Source organism: Salvelinus fontinalis, chromosome 6 (assembly GCF_029448725.1).
Source record: "Salvelinus fontinalis isolate EN_2023a chromosome 6, ASM2944872v1, whole genome shotgun sequence".
Taxonomy (NCBI): domain Eukaryota; kingdom Metazoa; phylum Chordata; class Actinopteri; order Salmoniformes; family Salmonidae; genus Salvelinus; species Salvelinus fontinalis.
In genome coordinates, this window is record NC_074670.1 from 47,331,856 (window position 1) to 47,352,840 (window position 20,985).

Below are 20,985 nucleotides of genomic sequence, written 5' to 3' on the forward strand. Positions count from 1 at the left end.
ATAAGAAAATGTAGTTTTAGCCATGTTTTGAGGCTGTACGGTGTTTAATATATTTACGTTGTTTACCAATATTGAATAAAACAAGCTTATATTTTGGGTTCTGATTGGGTACAACAGTTAAACTAAGCTTATATTCTTCAAGAATCAATGGGTATTTATTATAAATTCATAAGTCCACAAATGGATGTGGCAACTAAGGATTCTAGCATTTAATGACTAATTTAGGTCACATCCATACAGAGAATGGAGAGGGAGTTGGAGAATGCTGATGTTGCTGCTGGGTACTTTGTAGGGTGTTTGTACAGGGCAGCATCTGACTAGGAGAATTTCTTGTTGTTACTGTCGATGACATCACAAGTACTTTTACCCGTTGGCAGCGCTGAGGAGGGGGTGCGTCTTGCCGGTTCCTGCTTAACTCTACCGGCTTGCTTATTTCTCCTGGCCGAGTTGACCTAAGGCAACGAAGAAGAGGAAGGAAAAGGACTCCGAGCTAGGCTGAAAAGACGAAGATACATTGCTTCCTCTTCCTTGTATCCTGATAGCTGATGTCCAGTCGCTGGAAAAGAAACTTTGTGAACTCAGAGCTAGGCTTCAATCGCAGAGGAACATCAGGGAATGCTGTGTCTTTTGTTTTTACTGAGATATGGCTTACAGACAATTCACTTGACTCTGCCGGCGGCTTCTGCAAAGACTCAGGGGGATCTGGTAAGTGTCTGGGGGAGGGGTATGTTTCCTTGTAAACAATTCCCTGTGTACCGAAGTTGAAAGCATTGCGAAATCCTGTTCATCAGAACTGGAGTTTCGGATGTTAAAATGCCAACCCTACTATCTGCCAAGGGAAAACTCGTGGGTTATTATGACAGCTGGGTACATACCGCCACAAGCAAACACCAAGGCGGCACACAGCAAACTCAGCCATACCCCACCCCCCATTGTGGCCAATCAGATCACGTCTCTCTGTTCCTATTCCCCGCCTACAAGCAGTAACTCAAGAGGGAGCCACCAACACAGAGGACAGAGGCAGACTCGATGCTGCAGGATTGATTTGAGAATACTATTAGGAATAGGTTCAACGATTCATCTACCCAGGACTCATCCATTAACATTGAGGAATATACAGTACATCGTCAGGTACAAGCTTCATGTGTTGATGATGTTGTACCCACAATAACAAGCCCGTACTGCAGCATTGAATTACAGCAGAACGAACCCCGATGACTCGGTGATGTGCGACGCGTACAAGGCATGCAGGTATGAGCTCCCCAAATCCATTAGGGATGCAACAAGACACAGACTCAAACTTGAATTGATGTTCTACAATTCAAACCAGCTCACTTTGCATGTGTCAAGAGCGACAGACTATCACAGACTACAAAGGCAAATCCAGCTGTGCGGTGCCCACCGAAGCCTCCCTCCCAGAAAAGCTTAACACATTCTATGCTCGCTTCGAGGCAGACAATACCTAGCCATTCAGGAGGACTCTCGCTGCTCCGGTCGACCAGGTGCTTTCGCTCTCCGAGGCTGACTTGAGGAAAAACTCTCAAAAGAGTGAATACTCACAAAGCTGCCGGCCCACATGGGATCCCTGGCTGTGTCCTCAGAGTGTGTGTGTTGACCAGCTGGATGGCATCTTCTGGGACATCTTCAACCTGTCCCAGGCTGTAGTCCCCACCCGCTTTACGGAGAACACCATCATCCCAGTGCCCAAGAAGAACAAGGTGACTTGCCTAAATGACTATTGACCCGTCGCTCTCACCTCGGTCATCATGAAGTGCTTCAAGAGGCTGGTCATGGCCAACATCAAGGCCAGCATGGCAGGCACACTGGACCCACTCCATTTTGCCTACCGCTCCAACAGATCTACAGAAGATGCCATTTCCATCGTTATTTACTGGGCCGTAACACATCTGGACAAGAGGAACATCTATGTGAGAATGCTGAATCTGGACACCACCCTCTGCAACTGGATCCTGGACTTTCTGATGGGCAGACCACAGGCTGTGAGGAATGGCAACAACACCTCCTCCATACTGACTCAACACAGGGGCCCCCAGGGGTGTGTCCTTAGTCTTCTGCTGTACTCTCTGTTCACCCACGACTACGTGGCTTTGCACAACACCAACAACCACGGTTGTAGGCCTGATAGGCAACAACGACGAATCAGCCTACATGGAGGAGGTACACTACATGACCAGAAGTATGTGGACACCTGCTCGTCAAACATCTCATTCCATAATCATGGGCATGAATATGGAGTTGGTCCCCCCTTTGCTGCTATAACAGCCTCCACTTCTCTGGGAAGGCTTTCCACTAGATGTTGGAACATTGCTGGGTTGATTTGCTTCCATTCAGCCGCAAGAGCATTAGTGAGGTTGGACACTGATGTTGGGTGATTAGGCCTGGCTCGCAGTCGGCTTTCCAATTCATCCCTAAGGTGTTTGATGGGGTTGAGGTCAGGGCTCTGTGCAGGCCAGTCAAGTTTTTCTACACCGATCCCGACAAACCCTTTCTGTATGGACTCGCTTTGTGCACGAGGGAATTGTCATAATAAAACAGAAAAAGGCCTTCCCCAAACTGTTTGGAAGCGCAGAATCGTCTAAAATGTCATTGTATGTTGTTGCATTCAGATTTCCCTTCACTGGAACTAAGGGCCTAGCCCGAACCACGAAAAACAGCCCCAGACCATTATTCCTCCTCCAACAAACTTTATTGGAGCACTACATTCGGGCACTACATTCGGGCTGACTGGGTCAGCTCTAGGAGGGCAGAAATTTGACGAACTGGCATCCTATGACGGTGCCACGTTGAAATTCATTGAGCTCTTCAGTAAGGTCATTCTACTGCCAATGTTTGTCTATGGAGATTGCGTTGCAGTGTGCTTGATTTTATACACCTGTCAGCAACGACCATGGCAAAAATAGCCGAATCCACTAATTTTAAGGTGTGTCCACATACTTTTGTATATACAGTACCAGTCAAAAGTTTGGGCACAACTACTTATTCCAGGGCTTTTCTTTATTTGTACTATTTTTCTACATTGTAGAATAATAATGAAGACATAAAAACTATGAAATATCACACGTGGAATCATTTAGTTACCCGCCAAAATATTTGTCATATTTGAGATTCTTCAAAGTAGCCACCCTTTCCCTTGATGACAGCTTTGCACACTCTTGGCATTCTCTCAACCAGCTTCACGGGGTAGTCACCTGGAATGCATTTCAATGAACAGGTGTGCCTTGTTAAAAGTACATTTGTGGAATTTCTTTCCTTCTTAATGTGTTTGAGCCAATCAGTTGTGTTATGACAAGGTAGGGGTGGTATACAGAAGATAGCCCTATTTGGAAAAAGACCAAGTCCATATTATGACAAGAACAGCTCAAAAAAGCAAAGAGAAACGACAGTCCATCATTACTTTAAGACATGAAGGTCAGTCAGTTTCTTCAAGTGCAGCCCCAAAGACCATCAATATGATGAAACTAGCTCTCATGAGGACTGCCAGATGAAAGGGAGGCTCAGAGTTACCTTTTGCTGCGGAGAATAAGTTCATTAGAGTTAACTGCACCTAGGATTGCATCCCAAATAAATGTTTCAAGTAACAGACACATCTCAACATCAACTATTCAGAGGAGACTGTGTGAAACAGGCCTTCATGGTCGATTTGCTCCAAAGAAACTACTACTAAAGGACACCAATAGGAAAAAGTCCAAGAAACACGAGCAATGGACATTAGACTGGTGGAAATCTGTCCTTTGGTCTGATGAGTCCAAATTTGAGGTGTTTGGTTCCAAGCGCCGGGTCTTTGTGAGACGCAGAGTAGGTGAAAGGATGATCATCCTGACCGGTTGCATCACGGCCTAGTACGGGAAATTTTACGTCCACAACCGCAAGGCCCTCTAGCGGGTGGTGAAGACGCCCCTGTACATCATTGAGACTGTGCTCCCACCCATCCAGGATATCTAGTCGAAATGGTTCCTGAGGAAGGCATGTAGCATCATCAAGGATCCCACGCACCCTAGCCACAAGCTGTTCTCTCCCTTACCGTCGGACGGTATCGGAACATGAGGTCTGATACCAACAGGTTCAGAGACAGTTTCTATCTACAAACCATCAGACTGCTGAACACTTGAACTGGACTGACCACCTGCTCTGATTCTCCATACCTTAGTACACATGCACTCACTCATATACACACAGACACACACACAGACACACACAGACACACACAGACACACACAGACACACACAGACACACACACACACACACACACACACACACACACACACACACACACACACACACACACACACACACACACACACACACACACATCACAACTACTGCTACCAGACTCTTATTATACTGCTCAGTTTATACAATGCCTCCCCCACCCCCCGCCCCAATACACTTGTAAATATTGTAGTATAAATTGTGCCTTCCTGTATTATAATTATGTTACAATCTTTATTCTATTCTACTGCCATTTACTTTATGTTCGTATTCTTATATTGTATTATTTATTATTGTTGTTGCGTAGTCGAGAAGGAGCCTGCATTTTGTTGGACGGTATACAACAATGCAAATCCTGTACATACAACAAATAAAACTTGACACTGAAACTGAAGCCATCTGCTAGGGGTTCGAGTGTACACTGTAAAATGTGGGTTGTGTATACTGTTATATTAGCAAAGTGTACCTGTAGGGAGTATGTGGATTTTGATATATATAAAAAGAAGTGTAGTTGAAAAGTGAAATGGTATTTTTATTCATGTGGTATTAGGAAGGTGTTTTACCTGTATATGATACAGGCAGTCTTCTGACAGGTGGGGCAGTTGTTGATATCCTGCCCAGTTCTGTAAGAGCAGCGCCTAACACAACGACAACAACAAGAAGAACACGCAAACATCAGGATGAGGAGGAAAACACAGGATAGCGTCATTAGTACTACCCCAAACAAACAGACAGACACACATTCACACACACACACACACAGAGGGAGCACAAGATACAAACTTAAAAACAGCACCAGAACTTGAATTTAGCACTGTGCCAAACACACACACACACGCACACACAAACACACACACACACACAGATGCCACAGAGGAACAAAGTGTATCCTGTTGTTGTGAGTCTTGCTGTGCCCCTGAAACATGAATTGCGTATCTTCAAACATAATCTGGGAGGGATTAGTTTGGTATTATAGTGAGCCGTGAACCCAGGAGGAACTGACAGAGAGAAGAGGGAGGGATGGAGGGAGGAGTAGAGTGGAGAGAAGATGAGAAATAAAAAGTAGAGGAGTGGGTAGAAGAGCAGAGAGGAGCGAGGGAAAATAAGAGAGGGGGTGCAGTCTGTTGTAGGGGATCAGGGGTCAGAGGGAGAGTGGGGACAGAGAGGTGAGAAGACAGTGATGGAAGAGAGGAAACAAAACAGAGTGACAGGAAAGAGATGAGAGAGTGATGTACTGATTGACAACAAGAGGTAGAGGTTGAGTGGAATATAGTGACAGGACAGAGGGTGAGGAGAGAGGAGCGGAGGAGAAGTCAGCTCTATGTTGTATGGAGGAAGAAGTGATTCGTATCAGGAGAGAAGGAAAGAAAGAGGGTGGTAATTAAAGATAGAGGGATGAAGAGGGAGATAGTGGGGGTGGGTGGAGGTGAACAGAGAGGAATGGCATTCTTCAAGTAGAAGAATGAATGTGAACGAGGAGAACGTCGAATGGGAACAAAGAATAAGTAGAAAATTGGACAATTTCCAAAATGAGAGTCGGAGAGTGTTTGATTTGTGTGAGAGAAATAAGGAGATGTAGAAACGAAGAGAAAGAGATGGGGGAGGGAGAGAACGAGATGAGGGAGGGAGAGAAAGGGAGGAAGAGAGAGAGATAGGAATGAGGAGAGAGAAAAGTGAGAGGAGACAGAAATGAGGAGAGGGAAACTGAATAGATAAAACTGAATAGATAACTTATGTTGACCTTAAAGCCGGAGGGAGCAGCCGTGACATAAGGAAGGAGCTCTGCCTGTAATTATATGGACCATATGATAGAATGCATACAAAGTCCGAGCAGCGGAATACACCACAAAGGCAAGAACTGCTATTTACTTTTATACAGCAGGGTTTAGAAAGGTGTTCTGTACACATATCACTGTGGGTGTTCTGCTGTGCTCTGTAATACTGCAGCAATAACTTACTGCATACAGTACATCACAGCCCCTGCAATACTCTATGACCTTAAAGTGCGCTACCAAGTAGAAAGCATGTCAGTTTACATCGGAGTTGATTCTCAAAGGCACTCCCGTACGTTCTCACATACATCCTTTCTCCGTCTCTTGCACACTCAGTCTCTCACTCTCTCCCTTTCTCTTTCATCTTCCTCTCTCTTTCCCTCGTTCACTCTTTCTCTCACTCACACACACACACACCCCTCTCTCACCCTTCGCTGAGGGCCTTGCTTTTCTCCAGGTCTTGGATAACGTTGAGGAGGACTTTGATCTTCTCCTGGTTGGAGAGCAGACTCTCTTCCACGCTGTGAAGACGCCCGTGGAGGCCCCCCGACACACACCCCTGTACCCCTCCTGGTAACCCCGCCAGACCTCCTGGTGCCCCATTGCATTGTGGGGCCACATGGGCAGCATGCAGAGCATTTGCATCTTTTGATTGGCCAGGGGTTTTGGAGTCTTCTATTTTGATTGGTTGTGCTGGTGGTATTATGGAGAGCAGGGAGGGGGTGAGGGGTGTATGTTTGGGTTGGGTCTGAAGGACAGGGGGTGCTGGTTTTGGGTTCAACTGGACAGTGTGGTAGAGGTTGGGGGAGGTTTTAGGTGGGAGAAGTGCAGAGGCCGAGGATTTTTTGCCTATGAGGAGGACTGGGGGTGGTGGCTTGGGGGTGACTTGTGTAGATGAGTTTGGTGGTGTGTGTTGGTTGTCAGATGACGTCTCTGTGTTTTTGTCTGGAAAAGGCTGTGTAGCTGGAATATTATTTGTGGATTTATTTGGCCTAGATGTGTGTTTCTCTGCGGTGTGTGAGTGTGTGTCTGCTGTCTGTGTGTGTGTTTCTTTCTGATGTAACCTGGGTAAACTGGGTTCTGGGTCTGTATGTGTGTGTTGTGTATCCTTAGTGTTGGAGCATGTGGGCACAGGTGAATCTTTTGTGAGCGTGTGTGTCTTTTGGGTTGTGTGTGGAGAGGGCAATGTCTGAGTTTGTGTTTGAGTGTTCTTCACAGCTTTGTGCGGGGTTGGTGGTGTGTGTGTGTGTGTGTTCAGTACAGGGGAGTCTTTCCGGTTCTGGTTGAGGAGTACGGACTGTTTCCTGGGAGGATTCGGGAGGGTCTGGCTCTCTGTGGTCTTATTGGCCGCTCGCCTGCGGCATGCAGTTGCCATGCAAGTGGGTGGGGCCTGGGACTGTCTACGCCCGCAGGTTCCACAGAGACGGGGCGATGATGATGTCATCATTCTACAGGGTCTTGGAGGCGTGACGTGAGAGCTCACAGACTGAGACACACTCCCTGACCTCAGCACAGGGCGAGACTCCTCCCCTCTCAGAGACTGGACCCTCCTCCTCTCTCTGATTGGCTCGTTCCACTCGGCACCCTCAGTACATACCCCACCCACCACCTCAGGGGCAACCACACTCCCATTGGTGTATCGAGACGTCCGTTTCCCGCTGGACCTGTGACCAGACTCCCTGGGATTGGTCCTTATGGTTTTGATCTGACAGTAGACCCCGCCCCCTGACCCCTGTGACCCCATGTCGTCCTGTGTCAGACTATTGATCGCATTCTGACTCGTCTCCTTGGAAACGGCAAATCCACCGCTGCCGCCACTGCTGCACGAATTACAAGAAAAAACTGTTTCCGAGGGCATGTTCATTACCGTGGTGACATGGTTGTTACTCCGCCTTGTCTCTGGGTGCTGCATGCTGGTTGGTTGTTTGAGTTTGATTGACGGGAGGGTCCTAAGGCCAGGGGAGGTCTGCACCCCCACGCTGCACAGCGGACCCCATCGCCCCCCCGCCAGGGGCACCCCCAGCGCAGGCACTGGATTTGTCGGATCAGCCACCCTTCTACCCATAGCCCCAGCCAATTGGCTCAGCCCCCAGAGGAGCTGGAAGAGGAGGAGCCACTCTGTGACATCACAGTTGTGAGAGGCAGTCTTATATCTGAGTGGAGAGATGAGTTACTGGTCTCTGTTTTATCCAAGTGTGAAGAGTGTTTTTGAAAGAGAGAGAGAGAGAAAGAGAGAGAGAGAGAGAGAGAGAGAGGTATACAGAGAGAATATGAGTTACAGTGTGTGAGAGTACTGTTGCTCATTTGCCATAGAATCCATGGTGGTCCCAATTCTGCCTCTGTCACTGGTATGACGTCAGCACTCAGTCTGACGATTGGTCCTCATACCTCTGGGTCATTAATGAAAACATGTGATTCAGTTCTTTATTGGATGAGAGAAGAAAGGTGTAGCAGCTTCTTCCATCCATCTCTTTTTCACTCTGCGGAAAGAAGAGAAGAGACGGATTTAGCTGAGACCGTTACAGCTCCAGTACCACTTCACTTGCTGCATGGCTGCAGACTGGATCAATACATTCATATCACTCCACAATCACCTTCTCCACTCCAGGTGGAAAATACCCAGGTTGTGTCCCGAATGACTTGGGGCGGCAGGTGGCCTAGTGGTTAGAGCGTTGGGCCAGTAACCAAAACTGGCAAAGTTCAAATCTGATGTTCTGCCCCTGAACAAGGCAGTTAACCCACTGTTCCATGGTAGGCTGTCATTGTAAATATGAATTTGTTCTTAACTGACTTGCCTAGTTAAATTAAGGTTAAACATGATGCCCTTTTATAGTTGGCCTACACAAATGTTTTTAGTGCACTATATACTGTAGGTAATAGTGTGCCATTTGCGACACCCCCAGCAAACACACACAAAATGTTCAGTTTCTGATTTTTTCACAGGTGCAGTGGAATGCTTGTGTTTCTAGCTCCAACAGTGCAGTAATACATAGCAATAAAAAACAATACACACATGAAAAAAGAAAATGACAAAAATATCAGAACGAGCAATGTCAGAGTCCGGAATATACTTATATCTACATATAATTCATGTTTTTAGCTTCTCTCTAAGAATGGAAGTGCCCGGGTGGGAGGTGTCAGGTTGTGCATGTCTGGGAGGCTTGTGAGACGTCGTTAGAATATTAGCAAGCAGCGCTAATGACCTCATTAGCCTCTGACCGAGGGGTGCTAGCATGGGACACCATTGTTTACTAACTGCTACCATGGCAACAAGTCTCCCATGACAGGAAGTATGACGGGTCAGGACTCAGCATGACGGGCAATCATGTGTCGACCTTTGTGTGTATGTGTGCGTGGGCGTGTGCGTGTGCGTGTGCACATGAGTACATACAGTATGTGCATGTTCGTTTCTGAAAGATACTGTTTCGGGCAGATAAATATTTTGACAGAGCTATTTCGTTTAAAAAAAAAAAAAGAAGTCTGGCAAGGACATCTTACGAGAGTCTGTGTGAGAGAGAGTGGCATATTGAGAATATGAATATTTTGAGTGTGAGTCATGAGAGACTTGGCTGCGGGACTTGGACTGTTTAACTCTATTTAAAGTAATTTCTCTGTAGTTAATTTCTTTGGAATAGTCTTTCCTCAGACACACAGACATTCAGACACCTGCTGCAGCAGAGAACATAATTAGTCTCCACACACACATTTGTCCCTATTACTGTACAATATGATGTGTGTGTGTGTGTGTGTGTGTGTGTGTGTGTGTGTGTGTGTGTGTGTGTGTGTATGTGTCCTGCCATGTGTGTCCTGACCTGGCATGTCTTGCTTTACAATTGCGTCACCAGCAAGTGTATAAACCATTGAGCCTGACCTTTGAACCCTGGTTACTATCAATAGAGCAGCCAACCTTATCCTCAAAGCTTACACACACATATATAGTATATACACTACCGTTCAAAAGTTTGGGGTCACTTAGAAATGTCTGTGTTTTTGAAAGAAAATCAAATGTTTTGTCCATTTAAATAACATGAAATTTATCAGAAATACAGTGTAGACATTGTTAATGTTGTAAATCACTATTGTAGCTGGAAATGGCAGATTTTTTATGGAATATCTAAATAGGCGTACAGATGCCCATTATCAGCAAGTATCACTCCTGTGTTCCGATGGCACGTTGTGTTAGCTAATCCAAGTTTATAATTTTAAAAGGCTAATTGATCATTAGAAAAACCTTTTGCAATTATGTTAGCACAGTTGAAAACTGTTGTTCTGATTAAAGAAGCAATAAAACTGGCCTTCTTTAGACTAGTTGAGTATCTGGAGCATCAGCATTTGTGAGTTCAATTACAGGCTCAAAATGGCCATAAACAAAGACCTTTCTTCTGAAACTCGTCAGTCTGTTCTTCTTCTGAGAAATCAAGGCTATTCCATGCGAGAAATTGCCAAGAAACTGAAGATCTCGTACAACGCTGTGTACTACAACTTTCACAGAACAGCGCAATCTGGCGCTAACCAGAATAGAAAGATAATTGGGAGGCCCCGGTGCATAACTGAGCAAGAGGACAAGTACATTAGAGTGTCTAGTTTTAGAAACAGACGTCTCACAAGTCCTCAACTAGCAGCTTCATTAAATAGTACCCGCAGAACATCAGTCTCAACGTCAACAGTGAAGATGCGACTCTGTGGTGCTACTCAACTATATACAGTGCAAGTCAAAAGTTTGGACACACCTACTCATTCAATGGTTTTTCTTTATATTTTACTATTTTCTACATTGTAGAATAATAGTGAAGACATCAACACTATGAAATAACACATATGGAATCATGTAGTAACCAAAAAAGTGTTAAACAAATCAAAATGTATTTTTTATTTTAGATTCTTCAAATTTGCCACCTTTTGCCTTGATAACTGCTTTGTTCACTCTTGGCATTCTCTCAACCAGCTTCACCTGGAATGCTTTTCCAACAGTCTTGAAGAAGTTCCCACATATGCTGAGCACTTGTTGGCTGCTTTTCCTTTACTCTGCAGTCCAACTCATCCCAAACCATCTCAATTAAAATCAAACAAATCAAATTTTATTTGTCACATACACGTGGTTAGCAAATGTTAATGCGAGTGTAGCGAAATGCTTGTGCTTCTAGTTCCGACAATGCAGTAATAACCAACAAGTAATCTAACCTAACAACTACTACCTTATACACACAAGTGTAAAGGGATAAAGAATATGTACATAAAGATATATGAATGAGTGATGGTACAGAACGGCATAGGCAAGATGCAGTAGATGGTATAGAGTACAGTATATACATATGAGATGAGTAATGTAGGGTATGTAAACATAAAGTGGCATAGTTTAAAGTGGCTAGTGATACATGTATTACATAAAGATGGCAAGATGCAGTAGATGATATAGAGTACATATATACATATACATATGAGATGAGTAATGTAGGGTATGTAAACATTGTATTAAGTGGCATTGTTTAAGTGGCTAGTGGTACATTTTTACATAATTTCCATCAATTCCCATTATTAAAGTGGCTGGAGTTGAGTCAGTATGTTGGCAGCGGCCACTAAATGTTAGTGGTGGCTGTTTAACAGTCTGAAGGCCTTGAGATAGAAGCTGTTTTTCAGTCTCTTGGTCCCTGCTTTGATGTACCTGTACTGACCTCGCCTTCTGGATGATAGCGGGGTGAACAGGCAGTGGCTTGGGTGGTTGTTGTCCTTGATGATCTTTATAGCCTTCCTGTGACATCGGTTGGTGTAGGTGTCCTGGAGGGCAGGTAGTTTGCCCCCGGTGATGCGTTGTGCAGACCTCACTACCCTCTGGAGAGCCTTACAGTTGTGGGCGGAGCAGTTGCCGTACCAGGCGGTGATACAGCCCGACAGGATGCTCTCGATTGTGCATCTGTAGAAGTTTGTGAGTGCTTTTGGTGACAAGCCGAATTTCTTCAGCCTCCTGAGGTTGAAGAGGCGCTGTTGCGCCTTCTTCACAACGCTGTCTCTGTGGGTGGACCATTTCAGTTTGTCCGTGATGTGAACGCCGAGGAACTTAAAACTTTCCACCTTCTCCACTACTGTCCCGTCGATGTGGATAGGGGGGTGCTCCCTCTGCTGTTTCCTGAAGTACACAATCATCTCCTTTGTGTTGTTGACGTTGAGTGTGGGGTTATTTTCCTGACACCACACTCCGAGGGCCCTCACCTCCTCCCTGTAGGCCGTCTCGTCATTGTTGGTAATCAAGCCTACCACTGTAGTGTCTTCCGCAAACTTGATGATTGAGTTGGAGGCGTGCATGGCCACGCAGTCATGGGTGAACAGGGAGTACAGGAGAGGGCTCAGAACGCACCCTTGTGGGGCCCCGGTGTTGAGGATCAGCGGGGTGGAGATGTTGTTACCTATCCTCACCACCTGGTGGCGGCCCGTCAGGAAGTCCAGGACCCAGTTGCACAGGGCGGGGTCGAGACCCAGGGTCTCGAGCTTGATGACGAGTTTGGAGGGTACTATGGTGTTAAATGCTGAGCTGTAGATTGGTCAGATTGGTCGGACCAGCGTTGAACAGATCTGAGCGAGGGAGCTTGTTGTTTTAGTTTCTGTTTGTAGGCTGGAAGCAGCAAAATGGAGTCGTGGTCAGCTTTTCCGAAAGGAGGGCGGGGGAGGGCCTTATATGCATCACGGAAGTTAGTATAACAATGATCCAAGGTTTTACCAGCCCTGGTAGCACAATCGATATGCTGATAGAATTTAGGGATTTTTGTTTTCAGATTAGCCTTGTTAAAATACCCAGCTACGATGAATGCAGCCTCAGGGTGTGTGGTTTCCAGTTTACAAAGAGTCAGATAAAGTTTGTTCAGATAGATTGAGGTCAGGTGATTGTGGAGGCCAAGTCACCTGATGCAGCACTCCATCACTCTCCTTCTTGGTCAAATAGCCCTAACACAGCCTGGAGGTGTGTTTTGGGTAATTGTGCTGTTGGAAAATAAATGATAGCCCCACTAAGTGCAAAACAGATGGGATGGCATATCGCTACAGAATGCTGTGGTAGCCATGCTGGTTAAGTATGCCTTGAATTCAAAACAAATCACAGACAGTGTCACCAGCAAAGCACCCCCACACCATCACATCTCTTCCTCCTTGCCACACATGCAGAGATCATCCGTTCACCTACTCTGCGTCTCACAAAGACACGATGGTTCAAACCAAAAATCAAAAATTTGGACTCATCAGACCAAAGGACAGATTTCCACCAGTCTAATGTCCATTGCTCATATTTCTAGGCCCAAGCAAGTGTCTTATTATTGTTGTCCTTTATTAGTGGTTTTTGTGCAGCAATTCGACCATGAAGGCCTGATTAATGTAGTCTCCTCTGAACAGTTGATTTTGAGATGTGTCTGTTATTTGAACTCTGTGAAGCATTTTTTGGGGCTGCAATTTCTGAGGCTGGTAACGCTAATTAACTTATCCTCTGCAGCAGAGGTTTTTCTGGGTCTTCCATTCCTGTGGCGGTAGTCATGAGAGACAGTTTCATCATTGCGCTTGATGGTTTTTGCGACCGCACCTGAAGACATTTTTATTTTATTTTAAATTTTCCAGATTGACTGACCTTCATGTCTTAAAGTAATGATGGACTGTCATTTCTCTTTGCCTAATTGAGCTGTTCTTGCCATAATATGGACTTGTTCTTTTATCAAATAGGGCTATCTTCTGTATACCACCCCTACCTTGTCACAACACAACTGATTGGCTCAAACGCATTAAGAAGGAAAGAAATTCCACAAATTAATTTTTAACAAGCCACACCTGTTAATTGAATTGCATTCCAGTTGATTACCTCATGAAGCTGGTTGAGAGAATGCCAAGAGTATGCAAAGCTGTCATCAAGGAAAAGGGTAGCTACTTTGAAGAACACTTTTTTGGTTACTACATGATTCCATATGTGTTATTTCAGAGTTTTGATGTCTTCACTATTATTCTACAATGTAGAAAAATAGTAAGAAATAAAGACAAACCCTTGAATGAGTAGTTGTGCCCAAACTTTTGACTGGTACTGTATATATAATAAGTAAGCTTTGAGGATAAGGGTGGCTTCTCTAGTGTTATATTTATAAATATTTTTCTCTCTGACACACGCCCGCACGCACGCACGCGCGCGCACACACACACACACACACACACACACACACACACACACACACACACACACACACACACACACACACACACACACACACACACACACACACACACACACACACACACACACACACACACACACACACACACACACACTGTGCAGACTTTACTCGTATGCTCTTTACTGAGACACGTCCTGTGGTGTAGATTGAGTCATCCTGTGCAGGGAATGCATAAGGAGACACAGGAGAAGAAGGTACTGAAGCAAAAGAGGAGATGGAGCGAGGAGAAAGGAATGGGAACAAAGCACAGTGGAGGATAGAGGGGGCAGAGAGGGAGGTCTATAAAGGATAGTAGAAGATAGAAGGATAAAAGCAGCATTTTCAGGGAGGGGAAGAATCACTGATGAGATGTGAGAGATATGAGATTGTGTGTGTGTGTGTGTGTGTGTGTGTGTGTGTGTGTGTGTGTGTGTGTGTGTGTGTGTGTGTGTGTGTGTGTGTGTGTGTGTGTGTGTGTGTGTGTGTGTGTGTGTGTGTGTGTGTGTGTGTGCCTGTGTCTGTAGAAAAGTGAAGAGAACAGTTGAGAGAGAGGCCAGACTGAAGAGAGAGAGGGAGGGGTAAACTTAAATTAAAGCATCCGTCACCACGCTGCTAGACACACACACACACACACACACACACACACACACACACACATACACACACACCGAGAGTGATAAATAGAAAGTGTGAAGTACATAGCCATAATGGTAAAAACATTGCCTCAGCTTCAGATGCTTTGGGAGCTTCTGAACAGTTGGTTGGTATTTAAAAAATACCTTTTGAACACAATGCCCTGTAGGCATCTAACAAAAAAAGTTTTGAATATGTGTCAAGTCACTGAGACACTGTGTCAGGAGAGTGATTATCAGACAAAGTGTGTGTGTGTTTGACAGTGAGTGTGTGACACTGTGTCTTTGTCCTTGTTCTGGCTACAATGAGCTGAAAGCTCCAGTGAATCGAGTCCCCTGTCATCTCAAGGTGTGACAAATGTTTTAACCATTCGATTGACGGCTGGAGAGTGGGTGGGTGTGTGTTTGCGTGCACTTGCCTGCGTGTGTGTGAGGGTTGCTTTACTGCACAGTAATCAAACCTTGCTCTCGCCCATTTACAGGACGTGTATAGATCTCTGATGTACGGATAGAGATACAATTACAACAGAAACAACTTGACGGTTAAGTTTAGCTATTCATTCAGAAATGTTAAGTTAAGGGTTAAGGTTTGGGAAATAACATGACGGTTAAGTTTCGGCATTAATTCAGAAATGTTAAGTTAATAGTTACTGGCCACCCATCAGAGCCTGGTTCCTCTCTAAGGTTTCTTCCTAGGTTCCGGCCTTTCTAGGGGGTTTTTCCTAGTCGCCGTGCTTCTACATCTGCATTGCTTGCTGTTTGGGGTTTTAGGCTGGGTTTCTGTACAGTACTTAGTGACATCGGCTGATGTAAAAAAAGGGCTTTATAAATACATTTGATTGATTGAGTTAAGGTTTGGGAAAGGGTTACAACAGAAACAACTTGACGGTTGAGTTTAGGGATTAATTCAGAAATGTTAAATTAAGGGTTAAGGATTGGGATAGGGTGAGAATAAACCTCTTATAGTGCTCACTGTTTCCCCTAGTGGGCAGTTTTAATGAATATCCTAACGTCCTGGCTGCGTGGACTGACGTCAAATTTCGCTGTGGCTCTTAAAGTATTTGTGACCAAGAGATGCATATCTGTATTCCCAGTCATGTGAAATCTATAGATTAGGTGCAAATGAATTTATTTAAATTGACTGATTTCCTTATATGAACTGTAACTCAGTAAAATCTTTGAAATTGTTGCATGTTGCGTTTATATTTTTGTTCAATATACATGTAATCCTCTCCCCCCCACTTCTTTTCCTTGTCTGACTTCTGAATCCCTAATCCACACACACAGACACTCACACCAGCCTGGTTGTTTAAAAAATAGATTGTACAAGTCGATTCAGAACATCCCAAACATGCTCAATTGGTGACATGTCTGATGAGTATGCAGGCCGTGGAGGAAATGGGACCTTTTCAGTGTCCAGGAATTGTGTACAGATCCTTGCAGCATGGGGCCGTGCAATATCATTCTGAAACATGAGGTGATGGGGGCTGATGTATGGCAAGACAATGGGCCTCAGGATCTCGTCACGGTATCTCTGTGCATTTCACTTGCCATCGATAAAATGCAATTGTGTTTGTTGTCTGTAGCATATGCCTGCCCATTCCATAACCCCAGCACCACCATTGGGCAATCTGTTCACAGTGTTGACATTAGCAAACTGCTCGTCCACACAACATCATACACGTGGTCATGATACCGTTCAATTCTCTGGCAACAGCTCCGGTGGACATTCCTGCAGTCAACACGCCAATTGCACGCTCCCTCAAAACTTGACACGTCAGTAGCATTGTGTTGTGTGAGTGGCCTTTTATTGTCCACAGCACAAGGTGCACCTGTGTAATGCTCATGTTGTTTAATCACCTTCCTGATATGCCACACCTGTCAGGTGGATGGATTGTCTCGGCAAAGGAGAAACGCTCACTAACAGGGATGTAAACACATTTGTGCATACGGAACATTTCTGGGATATTTTATTTCAGCTCGCGAAACATGGGACCAACACTTTACATGTTGCGCTTATATTTTTGTTCAGGGCACTCGTGTCTTAGTGATTCTTTAACTTTGGGGTTAACAGGAGAAACACACACACACACACACACACACACACACACACACACACACACACACACACACACACACACACACACACACACACACACACAGAGGAGGGGGAGTGAAGTGTAGCACATATTCAATACTCTTGTCTCTATTCAGACTGATCTTATCTTCTTTTTCAATACTTCTTATTCCTCTGTTCTCCTCTTCTTATCACCCCCTCATTTCCTCCCTCCTCCTCACCCTCCTCTCATTATCTCCAGTTACTCCCTCCTTTATCTGTGTCCCCTTTTTTCCCTCTAAATATTCTCCACTTTTCGCTCCTCTCTCTCGTGTCCCTCTTCCCCATCACTCCCTTTCTCTCTCTTCCCCATCACTCCCTGTCTCTCTCTTCCCCATCACTCCCTGTCTCTCTCGTCCCCGTCACTCTCTTTCTCTCTCTTCCCCGTCACTCCATGTCGCTCTCTTCCCCGTCACTCCCTGTCTCTCTCTTCCCCGTCACTCCCTGTCTCTCTCTTCCCCTTCACTTCCTGTCTCTCTCTTTCCCATCACTCACTGTCTCTCTCTTCCCCGTCACTCCCTGTCTCTCTCTATCCCATCACTCAATGTCTCTCTCTCTCTCTCTCTCTCTCTTGTCCCTGTATCACTAACCCTCGGTCTATATCTCCTCCCTCGTCTCTCAATCAACCTGACCCTCCATGCCCTCTCTCTCTTTCGTCCCTGTATCACTAACCCTCGGTCTATACCTCCTCCCTCGTCTCTCCATCAACCTGACCCTCCATGCCCTCTCTCTCTTTCGTCCCTGTATCACTAACCCTCGGTCTATACCTCCTCCCTCGTCTCTCCATCAACCTGACCCTCCATGCCCTCTCTCTCTTTCGTCCCTGTATCACTAACCCTCGGTCTATATCTCCTCCCTCGTCTCTCCATCAACCTGACCCTCCATGCCCTCTCTCTCTTCCGTCCCTGTATCACTAACCCTCGGTCTATATCTCCTCCCTCGTCTCTCCATCAACCTGACCCTCCATGCCCTCTCTCTCTTCCGTCCCTGTATCACTAACCCTCGGTCTATACCTCCTCCCTCGTCTCTCCATCAACCTGACCCTCCATGCCCTCTCTCTCTTTCGTCCCTGTATCACTAACCCTCGGTCTATATCTCCTCCCTCGTCTCTCCATCAACCTGACCCTCCATGCCCTCTATCTCTTTCATCCCTGTATCACTAACCCTCGGTCTATACCTCCTCCCTCGTCTCTCCATCAACCTGACCCTCCATGCCCTCTCTCTCTTCCGTCCCTGTATCACTAACCCTCGGTCTATATCTCCTCCCTCGTCTCTCCATCAACCTGACCCTCCATGCCCTCTCTCTCTTCCGTCCCTGTATCACTAACCCTCGGTCTATACCTCCTCCCTCGTCTCTCCATCAACCTGACCCTCCATGCCCTCTCTCTCTTTCGTCCCTGTATCATTGGCGTATCTCTCTTTTCTCATTCCCTGTCATTCTGTCCTTCCTTTCTGTCTGTCTGTCTGATAATCAGGAGGTCTGGGTCTCTCACTCTGTCGCTGGCCTGATAACACACACACGTGCATGCATTTGCTTGTACGCACAAATGCAGACACGCACAGACATGAACACACACACAAACACTAGCACGCATGCATGCACGCACGCACACATGAACACAAGCACTCACACACACACACACACACACACACACATGCACGCACGCACAGATGAACACAAACACACTCGCACGCACACATGAACACACACACATACACATACACTCTCTCTCTCTCACTATATATATATATTTATCTCTCACCAATTCGTTGCTTTTCTCCACCCTCTATCTTTCTCTCACCTCCTTTTGTCTCTCACCCCATCTGTCACCCTCCCCCATTCTATCTCTCTAACTCTCTCTTTCCTCTCTCCTCTCCAGAGATACACTTCGAGTCTAAATACATTTATTTTGTCATAACCTATAGATTAACCATCGTAGTCTCTCTAGCTCACTTTATATCTCATTAGACCATTCGCTCCTCTCCTCTCTCTCTCTCTCTCTCTCTCTCTCTCTGTCTGTCTGTCTGTCTGTCTGTCTGTCTGTCTGTCTGTCTGTCTGTCTGTCTGTCTGTCTGTCTGTCTGTCTGTGTGTATCCCTTCTCTCCTCCTTCTGTGCTATCTCTCTGTCTGTCTATTTCTACCTTGTCACTCATCAATCAGCTCTCGCAGTCTCACTGCGGAGTCCGACAATTGTCTACAAACGTAACATTTTGAAGGGTTAAGTTAAGGGTTAAGGTTCGGGGAAGGGTTCAAACCAAAAACCAAAAAGCGTGTGCCTAACGTTGGGATTGAAGACGTGGCCCTCGGAGCCAGAGGTTAAGTCAAGGGTTAAGGGTTAAGGTTTGGGATAGGGTCAAAACAAAAACAAGTCCACGGTTAAGTTGAGGCATTCAGTCTGAATGCTTAAGGTAAGGGTTAAGGTTGGACGGACGTCGAGTTTCGCAGTGGATCTTGAGCAACCTGGCTGCCTCCCCTCTATATTTCTACTGGTATCTGTGTGTCTACCTCTATGTGTTTACTTCCCATCAGTGCGTGACTGGGCCTCTGTGTTAGAACCCAGAGTCCTGAAGGAGGTAAAGTAGTGTGGGCAAAAGGGAACAGTGAACATGCACATGAACGGCTATAGACTAATACACACATGCACGCCGCTCACACACACACTCAAACCTATGGGTACACACACCATAAACAAAACGAACGCAACACTCCCCCTCTTATGCCGCATAAACAGAAACACACGTTTAGATCTGTGTGAACATAAATTGTAGAAGAGAGTATCCGCAGCAATACACTCTGGGACGGCTTTGTGCTTTGAGCTATTCACTAGAGCTAAACCAGTGGAGGTATAACACACACACACACACACGCACAGCTTTAAAACACCATGTCGCCGGCCGCACAGAGTTCATTGGGCTTTACACAGCTGAATACGCACACAAGCGCACACATAGCATGCCTCAACAGACTGTGTCAAAGCCTACAGTGACAGACGGATACGATTACTCACCTGCCACAGTACACCGCAAACACAAAGGACAGCGCAAACACAGCTCAAACACAAAGGACACGCGCACACGCACACACACACACACACACACACACACACACACACACACACACACACACACACACACACACACACACACACACACACACACACACACACACACACACACACACACACACACACACAGAGCATCACACACACACACCACACACACACACAGAGCATCACACATTCACACACCCTAGCAGGATCAAAGTCAATCTTAATGATTGTGGGGGCAAATAGAAAAACGCATTCTACCTGGGCACTTGGCAACAACAAACCCACCACTATGGGACAATCACATACCAACAGGCACTTACACAAGCCCTGACATACAAGCACTGTGTGTGTGTGTGTGTGTGTGTGTGTGTGTGTGTGTGTGTGTGTGTGTGTGTGTGTGTGTGTGTGTGTGTGTGTGTGTGTGTGTGTGTGTGTGTGTGTGTGTGTGTGTGTGTGTGTGTGTGTGTGCGCTGTGTAATGAAGGTTCTCTGTCCACTGATAACTCCTCTATAACTACTGTCCTTCCTCACTCACTCTCTCACTCACCTCCACTCCTTTCTACGCTCTTCCTCTGCTCCCGTCCACACACCTATTTTCTCTCCTCCTTTCTCTCTCACACGCCTCCAGTTAGTTCGTCTGTCTTAGTCCAGCTCTTCCCCCCCCCCTCTGTCACTCTCTTTCTCTCTCTCTGTCTGTGTTGCTGACTCCGGTGCTCCGCGGCACTAACTGATCCTCTGCTTCTCTCTCTCTCCTCCCCCTCTCTATCTACCCCACCCCCACCCCCTCCCCCCCTCTCTCTCCTCCCCCCTCTTGCTCTCTCTCTCTCTCGCCCTCTCACTCTCTCTGTCTCTATGTTTCCCTCTAGCTCACCCCCTCTCTCGCTCTCTCTCACGGTCTCTCTCTCCTTTTCCTGTCTCTCTGTCCCTCTCTCCTGTGTTAATCCAGTGTGTGTCCTTGTTTCCCTGGCTGTGTCTGCTGTGGCAGACTACTGTACCAGACCTGAGCAG

The 20,985-nt window shown here is 46.0% G+C and overlaps 2 protein-coding genes across 2 annotated transcripts in view; one reads left to right on the plus strand and one right to left on the minus strand.

Moving 5' to 3' along the window:
- Positions 1-20,715, minus strand: part of LOC129857950 (mucin-5B-like) — a 25,476-nt gene extending 4,761 nt beyond the window's left edge. Inside the window, exons 1-3 of the mRNA XM_055926666.1 lie at positions 20,525-20,715; positions 6,432-8,483; positions 4,795-4,869 (exon numbers count right to left, since the gene is read on the minus strand). Of these exons, the coding sequence (XP_055782641.1) occupies positions 4,795-4,869; positions 6,432-8,068 (1,712 nt within the window). The 5' untranslated portion in view covers positions 8,069-8,483; positions 20,525-20,715. The remainder of the gene's footprint in view (positions 1-4,794; positions 4,870-6,431; positions 8,484-20,524) is intronic.
- LOC129857949 (dedicator of cytokinesis protein 2-like) overlaps positions 1-20,985 on the plus strand; it is a 165,304-nt gene that overhangs the window by 77,644 nt on the left and 66,675 nt on the right. The gene's annotated exons all lie outside the window — the stretch shown is intronic.